General features: G+C 44.9%; 1 protein-coding gene across 2 annotated transcripts in view; it reads left to right on the top strand.

Annotated features, from left to right (window-relative positions):
* LOC144892653 (uncharacterized) overlaps window positions 1-8,753 on the top strand; it is an 18,003-nt gene extending 9,250 nt beyond the window's left edge. The window contains exon 3 of one of the 2 annotated variants that reach the window (XM_078780448.1): window positions 5,062-8,753. In XM_078780448.1, coding sequence (XP_078636574.1) covers window positions 5,706-6,956 — 1,251 coding nt within the window. In that variant the 5' untranslated portion in view covers window positions 5,062-5,705 and the 3' untranslated portion in view covers window positions 6,957-8,753. The remainder of the gene's footprint in view (window positions 1-5,061) is intronic. The other variant, XM_078780443.1, reaches the window with a different exon arrangement.
* The last annotated feature ends 1,521 nt before the right edge of the window (window positions 8,754-10,274 follow it).

Below are 10,274 nucleotides of genomic sequence, written 5' to 3' on the forward strand. Positions count from 1 at the left end.
GTTAGGACTAAGCGGGTTCGAGCGTCTGTCCTTTCTATCCAACCTACATGTGACCACTTGTAGGTCGTTTCCAATTTACAGCAATTCAGCGCTATCCTTTCCCCCCGGATAACGCTTTGATAATGAACGTGGGAACTAGCGGTTAGGTTGTCATATACCTCCGTATAATATGCAACCGCGTCCTCCTAGGTAGCATGTCCCTTCCGCACACAAACATGGTTCCGTGCGGTGCCACTAAATGGGTGGACATACAGGTGAGAAGGCCTGGAATAGTGTTCGTCCCATTGTCCCCTCTCCATGCCAACTGGAGGTGTGTGAGGTTATGTAATGGTGAGCTTGTAATATTTATTAGCAGCCTATGTTTCCCCTTCGGCGCCCCGCGGGTTGATGTGTGGCGTGGTGGGCGCTGTGCTGCTGGTGAGGTGATATAGACATATCAGTGCGAGTGTCCTTGTTCCTATATATCTATGGTGTATCGGTTGGTGTAGCTCCTGCCCCATTCTGTATGACGCTGGGTATGATCGGTGGGACTTCAGTGACAGTGGGTGTGGGTATGGCCAACTTACAATGCGTGGTGTGAATCCACGAAGGCTTACCCTTGCAGAAGATCGCCGTTGGTGTGGTCAGTAGCACCTGGAGCGGTCCCTTCCACCTTGGCTCTAAAGCGGCCTTGCGGGTGAAGTGCTTTACAAGCACCCAGTCGCCAGCGTGGAAGTCGTGGATGGCGTGGCCTATTGGTTCAGGCAGCGCCTCTCGTACTCGAGCATGGATGCTGCGCGCCACATCGGACAATCCTATGCAAAATCTTAAAAGCATGTCATCCATCACAGGCAATTCAAATTTGGACATGTCCATCGGAGCTGAGACAGGCAAACTCATGGGCCGTCCCATCAGTATTTCGTGGGGGGAAAGACCCGTCGTGCGACCAGGGGTGGAACGGATGCTCATCAATGCAAGCGGGAGAGCGTCCGGCCACTTCAAGCCTGTCTCTGCGCAAAGCTTCGCTAATTTGTGTTTTAGGGTCTGATTCGTTCGTTCCACAAGTCCCGACGACTGCGGGTGGTAAACGCAATGGAAGGATTGTTTTACGCCCAGCGCCTTTAGGATGCCCGTGATCACCTTACCCGTGAAGTGGCCTCCTTGGTCTGAAGAAATTATCTGGGGAATGCCAAATCTGCACATGAAATCCCGCACGAGGCGCTTCACTACTGTCGGGGCATCAGACTTGACACATGGGTAGGCCTCAACCCATTTGGTGAATGTATCTATGATCACCAACACATAGCGAAATTACATACTTGGTGCCATTTCCGTGAAATCGAACTCGATATTTGCGAACGGCCCGATTGGTGGGGGCCGTCCCCCATCATGTGCGTGTCTCGGCGGCGCCCCTCGATTATGTTGGCAGATCACACACGATCGGCACACCTCAGATACAATCCGTGATAAACCCGGTGCCGCCCAAGTATAGTTTATCTGTCCCATCACCCCACTCTGGCACACATGGCCATTTTGATGTGCCATGCGTGCCAGCCAAGGCAGTAAGGCCTGGGGCGCTATAGGTTTCCCGCCAAGGGTCCACAATTCACCTGGCCCGGGACGTGTCGCCCCTCGTTTAATCCAGTCTTCATGTTCGGCCGTTGTCGCAGCATTTTGCAAATTTAGGATGTCGTCTTTAGTTGGCGTGGCAAATGGCTCTAAAGTTGGTATGTCAGCAATCTGTGCGAGCGCCCCCGTCGCTCGCGTTACCATCGGCATGTTATGTCCTATCTGTTAGTTGGCGGCCTGTCCTGCCGCCCGGTCCGCCCTTGCGTTGCCCCGTGCAACGTCGGTGTCCACCCTCTGATGGCCGCGACATTTTATCACCACAATAGCGCGGGGAAGCAGAATGCTCTGAAGGAGCCCTTCCACTAATGCGCCGTTTTTTTATCACCAAACCTGCAGATGTGAGAAAACCTCGCATCTTCCAAATTGCTCCTTTGTCGTGGACTACCCCGTGTGCATAGGCTGAATCAGTGTAAATGTTGACGGCAAGGCCTTCTGCCAGGCTGCAAGCTCTGGTCAAGGCGCACAGCTCCGCCTGCTGTGCGGAAAATGTAGGTGGAAGACGCCCGCTTTCTACCGTCTCGCTATCTGAGCACACAGCATACCCGGATAACAGAAAGCCGTCCCATGCACGCCTAGCCGACCCATCGACATAATACGTACAATCGGGGTGGTCTAGGGGATTGTCCTTCAAATCTGGTCGCACAGTGGAGACTAGCTGTACGACATCAGTGCACACATGAGGTTCACCCTCCTCTGGAGTGGGCATCAGTGAGGCTGGGTTGAGTGTCGTGCAACGTTCAATTGTGAGGTTGGCCGCGGTGATCAGTGCGGATTCGTATTGCATTAATCTGGTGTTAGACAAATGCTGTGTGTTTCGCTGTAACAACAGCGAAGTGACGCAATGCGGCACCCGTAACGTTACCGCGTGGCGCATTACAATGTCCGCTGTTCTTTCTACTGCGTACGTGGCCGCTGCCACGGCTTGCAGGCACACCGGAAATCCTTGCTCGACCGGGTCTAACCTTTTACTGAAGTAGGCCACCGGTCGCTCCTTTTCCCCATGAGTCTGCGTCAAGACGGACTGGGCGTAACCCCCCACTGCGTGAGTGTATAGGGTAAATGGTTTCGCATAATCTGGGAGTCCTAATGATGGCGCCGTGACCAACGCCTTTTTTAGACCCTCGAAACATCGTGTCAAATCATCCGTCCATTCCAATTGTCGTGGGGCGCTTGATTTGGTAGCCTCGTACAGATGTTTAGCCAGCAGCGCAAAATCAAGTATCCAAGTGCGGCAGTATCCCGTCATACCTAGGAAACGCAGCATTTGCCGTTGCGTGCGCGGACGCGGTATCTCCATGATGGCGGTCACTCGTCCGGCATCCAATTCCCGTTTCCCATGCGAAATGGGAATGTAAAAAATGTAACGCTCTGATCTAAAACTGATGGGACATGCGAAATGTAACGGACCCAAGTACGTTACAACTTACCGCACAAATTGGAGCTTAGGTCTACCTACTTTGTGGCCTTTGGCCGCCAAGGCCTTTAATAGGGCCATTGAGTCCTTCTCGCAAGCCTCCTTGGAAGGGGAACAAATCAATAAGTCGTCAATATTGTTACGGACCACGGATAAGGATGTTGGTTTGCCGAGCGGATGGCACCGCGGCCGAACAGTTACCCCGACTAACCCGATTCCTGAACATTGGCCGGATCGCGCCACAGATATTCAATATGGAAAAGACAAAAGCGACACGGATGTGAAGGAGAAGAAGACAGAAGTAGGGAAAACGAATATAATTTATTTACTATTTACAACCAAAAGTAACCAAGGAAGAAGGAAAGATAAGAAAATAATTTACAGAAGATATTAGAGACACAGTGCAACGCTAGCTTACCTACAGTCTTAATTAACCCAGGGACAGAACAAACAAGGACAGACTCACACGGGGAATGATGATAGGACTGGCAGGAGGTGGATGGCTGGAGGGAGAGGAAGGTCCACGGGTACTGCAGCACGATCGGCGCGTTTGGCAGCCGTCGTTCCTTCGCGGCCCTGCTCAAGAACTGCCGTCAAGGCCCCAAGCTACTGTTGTTGAAGCTGCTGTTGCTGCTGTGGCTGCTGCTGCTGTTGTTGCTGCTGTGGCTGCTGCTGCTGCTGTGTGTACATCGCGTGCTCTTTCCAGGACTCGTCTGACTCGTCTCGTACACAGTCCAACCACCGCACGTCTCTCGCTTGGTCCAACCACTCAACTCAACAACTCCTTGCTTCTTGCGCGCGCGCTTTTATAGCGCCTCAGGCGATCAAGCCGCCGGCCTTCAGGACACGCCCATCGGTCAGCTCGCCTCGGCCCTGATTGGTCGGCACGGCCCTCTGGCTCGGCCCTTGATGACGATGGGTGGGCACGCCCTTCTTCCCCGAGCTGAGCACATGTTCAATGGTGGTTTTGGGGCGAAATCAGCAACCCACAGCTGTAGCAAACCTGGCAAACTGCCCAGTGCAGTTGGCAATGGAGGCTTGGAGGGGATGTAGCTGGCAATTGAGGCTTAGCAATGGAAGTTTTGGGAGTGGGAATGGGGAATGAAGGGAATCTATGTTATTTCACTTGGGGCAATGGAGTGTCATCTTAATGGAAGACAAGGCCTTACCCTAATACACATAATAAAGATATAACTATCAACAAGGGGGAAATCTATGATTGGCTAACGTGTATGCTTTATGGAATTAACTACGGGAACGCCCTTTGACCTTTATACATAACTGGAGTAAGGAGGGTCCAGAATAAAGCAATAATAATAAAAAACACAACAAAAAAACACAATCATATCCACAACAATATATTGTAACAACACTGACCCTCCCCTCAGTTCCACATCCGCCAGGTCGCGGTGCAGCGCCCGGGGAAAAAAGAGTAGGGCTATCTGAGAATCCCTGGGGTAACACTGTCCAAGTATACTGCCTTCCTCGATGGGTGAATGCGAACAAATACTGTGATTCGTGCGCGATGGGCACAGAAAAAAATGCAGAACAAAGGTCAATAACCGTGAAGTATATTGCGTCCGGTGGAATTGACATCATGAGGGCCTCCGCATTTCGCACGAGTGGGTGTTTTAGTACAGCTGATGATCTCTCATATCATAAGAATTGTGCAAATTATGACTAAAGCATGAAATTTCTACCAGTGTTAGTACATGCCATACGCTTCATTTTCAGATCGGAGGTAAGGCAGATTTGACCTCTGAGGACCGTGAGAGGTCAATGACCTCAAAATAGCCAAATATTGATGTTTGGCTTCATTCGTTAATGGTAAACATGTTTATGATGTACAAACCATGCATTTGTGTTCCAATAAAAGTGTCTACATATTCCACACAGTGTTGGTAGTTATTTACAGATGTCTAGCATTGACCTCTGAGGACAGGGAGAGGTCAATTACCTCAACATATCACATATTGCTGCCAATGAATGTAAACTGTGGTGGCTGGTACTAACACAATTGTTGTACTTGTGTGTTGCAGGATTCCCTGCCTGATGATCGAAGCCAAGATACAAGCATCCCAGACCTGATCGTCACTATGGCAAAGCGTCATATCCTCATAGACCCAGCCCAGCCCTCTACGTCCAAGCAATCAAGACCACCCCCAAGAACTAACTGGGAGCTTTGTATTCTTTGCCAAGCAGAGACAGATGAACCTTTGCAGTGCCCACTAAGATCAACCATGAAACCGAGTGGTAGTGGCTATGCATCATTGACAGAAGACCTCCTCCAGTTCAAGGGACTTCGGCACATGCCAATGGAACTCAACGTGAACAGACTGGATGATGGCGATGGCGTAGAAGCTACCTTGAGGACACACAGTGCTCAGTGGCACAAGAAATGTCGTTTAAAGTTTAACAAAAAAATGTTTAACCAGCAGAGCAGAGCAGAGCAGAATCAGCTTCAGGACAGCAATCTAGTACCGGTACTCCAACCGTGCACACACGATCAGCAGCTGCCCACAGGCTTCCACAGTCAACCGAGTCTATCTGTTTCTTCTGAAATAAGCCAGCTGGCACTGCAGACTTGCACGGAGCAGCTACAAAGGAAATTGACAAGAACGTTCGGAGATGTGCCACTGAATTGGGGGACACTGAACTGCTGGCCAAGCTGTCTGCAGGAGACATGATTGCCATCGAGGCAAAATACCATCGCAACTGTCTCCGTGCATTATACAACAAAATCAGACCAGCCGCACTCAAGGACGAGGATGCGGATCGTCTGCATGGCATAGCCTTTGCTGAGCTGGTGGTATTCATGGAGGACATGCATGCAGATGAGGACAAAGCGCCTGTATTTAAACTCTCAGACGTGGCTAGCCTCTACAAGACGAGACTGGAGGAGCTGGGTGCCACGGTAACCAACAGAATACACACAACCAGACTGAAGGACAGACTTCTTTCTGTGCTTCCTGATCTGAGAGCCCACTCTCAGGGCCGAGACACACTTCTCTTGTTTGAGAAAGATATAGGTCCCACCCTGAAGAAGGCCTGTGATCATGACAGTGATGCCATGCACCTAGTAAGAGCAGCACATGTAGTACGTAGAGAAATGTTTGAGACCAGGTTCACCTTTGACGGTGCATTCCAAGCTGACTGCCAGAAAGATTATATGACACCATCCCTCCTTGCTCTGGTGAACATGATCCTCGATGGGGCGAACATCAAGCACCAGACTCAGTTGGCCAACACAATCACCACAACTGCTGCTCTTACAGTATCGCAGCTACTGGTGTTCAACAGTGTAAAGCATGCACGCAGTGTGGAGTCAACCTCAGTGCACCACAGCCGCGAGAGAGAAACCCCACTCCCACTCTACTTGTCCCTCAAGATTCACGCTGTGACCAGGAGCAGAGGTCTGATTGACAAACTGTTCAGCCTAGGGATGTGTGTGTCATATGATAGATTCCTACAGCTCACAGCAGACATTGCCAATGGTGTCTGCCAGCGCTTCAACATGGAAGAAGTTGTTTGCCCACCCAAGCTGCGCCAGGGACTGTTCACTACTGGGGCTGTTGATAATATTGACCATAAGCCCAGCTCTGCGACAGCCAAGGATTCTTTTCATGGCACAGGTATCTCCCTAATGCAACATCCATCACACACGAATGGCGGACTCGACCGTGGTGTAGTGGTGATTGGGCAAGACATCTCTTCCGCCAAGTCGGTAGCACCTCTGCCATCAGAGTACACAAGTGTGCCACCTGCTGCCATGAAGACGAAGCACTTCACTGCACCGGCTGTACAACGTCCTGCAAGGCCTCCCGACCTCCTGGCTGCTAAAGCTGCCGTGGAAGAAGAGTATGGGTGGCTGAGGACAGTGAAGACAGCTCTAGAGAAGCAATCCATAGATGAATGGGTGTCATGGTCTGCCTAAGTAGTGTATATATGTTGCTTCTGGGACACTCTCATTTTCCCATTGACTTACATGTTAATTTTTCCCCTCCCTCATTGCCCCTAAACACCTCTATTTCTCTCACGCTGTTCTTTACGAACCTTCTCACCTTTTGACATGTTATCCTTATTCATTAGACCACTTAAACAATGGTCCTTCTGTGTGAACCTGTGATCCTTCTGACCTTATGGACCTTTTAACCTTTTACTCTTAATATCATCTGGTGAATCATCTTTGGCCCACTCAAACAACGACCCTACAAATATTTGTTTATGTGTGGGAAATAATTTAATTCTCCTACAACTCTCCTCACCGTCTAATACATTAACAAAAAATATGTTTGAGTTTGGTTCTTTCTCAAGATATTTTAACTGAGCTAAGATAAAATGGTAAACCTCCCTCAATGTTCTTGTTTGAGCGCCTCCAGTGCCACATACCATTTTTAAATTAAAGTATATATTTTCCTGGCAACCATCAAAGTTTTCCGTCCACTCAAAAATATTTCCATCTTTTTTACCCAATTCACCGGTATTTAAATTAATTCTCTTATTTGTTTTGTAAATTTTTTTACCAGTTGTCTTTTCAATTATACCTATTTGATATTTTTCACATTCGTTATGTTTACCATTTATATACCAAGGTTGATTACACCTCCACTCTTTAGTCTGGTTGGTACTTGGTTCTATCATTTATATAATAGTAAAAAGGCGGCGGTAGCCCGTTAAAATCCCTAACCCCCCTTTTTAACTTATCACTTATATACTTATATAACCATAAGGGAGACTATCAATTCCATTTTCTAAAATAAACCTCTTATCATCAAAAGCCCCCAATGCTTTCTTATTCACCTCTTCTGAATATAATCTATGTTTATAACTTCTTATTCCATTAATCTTTCTAAACTCTTCTTTCTTTGTTGTTAAACAGTTATAATAATCCTTAAAGTTTATTGTTTCTTTAATGACATTTTTCTTTATGCCTTTTAACTTCTTATCAGTTTTTTCAACGTTATTCACAATGTATTTATAAGCATAAGCCTTAGACCTCAATCCCACAAATTCACTCATGACATTTCCTCCTAATTCATCCTTAAACTTTCCAATCACCTTTTTATTTTTAGAAGAGAACAACTCACTCTCTGGATTGTAATTACTAGTGTCATAGATATTAATGTCCTTTTTCATGTCTGAATAAACATCATCAGTATTAATTTGCAAAATAAAACTATCTGTATCCATATAAAGTAGATTAACATCATTTTGATATTTCTTCCTCAAGTTATTATAAAAGTAATCATACATTAATGACTTTGATAAATCAAGAATTGATGTTCCAATATAAATAGGTTTGTTCATTTCAATACTCTCTTTAATCAAATGGATCGCACAAAAGTTCTCAGTAAAGACCTCAGCTCTAGTAAAACTCGGTCTATTAATTAATTTTGATGCTTGTTCCCAAGATGTTGATAGTCTGATATTTTGTCTTTTCCTCACATTCTCCATGGTCTTACCAAAGACCGCATTATTCATCAATTTATAAAAGTCTTTCTCAAAATCTGTTTTTGACTCTGTTCTTCTTTGTGTATTAAAATCAATGTACCCCTTCAACCAATGACTTTGATTGAACTTTAGAACCCTATGGATCTTCTCTACTCTTAGACCTTTTGATAAATATTGTCGCAAATTTCTTTGGTGTAGAACATAATTTTTCTTGTTATATAATGTAGTAAGTAATTTTTCTGTTGATTCATCTATATTAAATGATTGTTGATAATCACTTAACCACTCCTTCTTTGGACTTTCCTTTTCACAAGCAAATGGGAGATCTTTGTGTAGGTTATGAAGTTCCTCTGGATATTTCAAATCGACCTCAAAATAATAACCAACCTTTGAATCATCCAATTCTTTTTGTGTAGAGATACATACATCTTGTAAAACCTTTTTGTAATCTTTTTCCTTTACCCATCTAAGTTTTCCATAAGGAAGAGCCTGAGACATTGCCCAGCCATACAGGTTGTTCGCATCATAATACATCAAGTAGGAGCTCTCTACCGATGGATCATAATTTGGAATGTACTTGTTATTTGCTTTAGCATATCTCTTTGAACAGACTTGTGAAATTCCTCCTCTCTTTGCCTTTTCAATCATCAAAAGCATATCAACATCGGTTATCAAATCCAAAGCTTGTTTTGTCATTTTTAACATCGCGCTCCAAGCCAATCCAGGAGCAGTGTAATAGTGAGCAGGATCCAATCCATATCCAGAATGACAGATTGTTCTGAAAGCCTCAAACACATCAGCCAACAAAAGCACATCAGTTTTGAGGTACAAATCGTGATACTCACCAAGATTCTTAATGTTATATTTTTTCCAAACATTTTGTGCGTGTACATAATCTTTATCAGATATATGACTATTATTTAATTTGTTATAGAAATTTTCTTTTAAAGGAAGTTGTGTTTCATTGAATCTCTCAAATGAGTCCATATAGTCATAGGGGTAAATTCCCTTTTGTGTTAGAAAATCTTTATCTAAAAAATACTCTGAAAGACATGGAAACTCTTTTAGATTTTGAACCAAGTTAGCCAATGGACTTGCCATGAATTTAAATGTATCAAGAAATCTGATATGAGTAATAGGAGATGTGTGAATTGTTTTTGTGAATGAAATGTATTTCTGATCCGTGTTTGGAATTGCTGAGATACTTCCAGAAGTCTTTGAGAGTTCCTTGATAAATAGATGTGTATCATAATGAGCGTTGTTATGAAGAAAGACAGGAATGAAAGAGGGGAGTTGATAATTAATATTACAACTTTGATGAGCCGGACCTCTATATTTACCAGTGAGATGACAATGGTCTCTAACCTTTAGACCTTTACCAATTTTCTCCTCACAAATATGACAGACATTGTTTTTTATAAATTCCCTTTTTTCTTTACTTGTTAAGGACATTGGTTTATTGGTTTCTCTCATTATCTTGGTTAATCGAACACAGTCTTTTTCTAGTCGTTTCACAAACTCCTCTGGGGTATTTGAGCCTCTATACATCTCTAACTTGTTATATTTATCACCAACGGATGATTTGATATAATAACAAAAACCACAAGGAGTATGTTTTTGATATTTATTTGTGTATGATTCTTTTGGATCTGGAGAAGCAGTATCAATTTTTTCTAAAATACTTTCAAAATCAGCATATATAACAAATGGATGTTTTATTGTTTTCTTTTCATCTTTGAATGTGATCTTTGAGTCTTTTTTAGGCATGTTGATTACCGTTGATTTATGTTCACCACAATAA

The sequence above is a fragment of the Myxine glutinosa genome, chromosome 1 (genome assembly GCF_964187855.1).
Source record: "Myxine glutinosa chromosome 1, kmMyxGlut1.1, whole genome shotgun sequence".
Taxonomy (NCBI): domain Eukaryota; kingdom Metazoa; phylum Chordata; class Myxini; order Myxiniformes; family Myxinidae; genus Myxine; species Myxine glutinosa.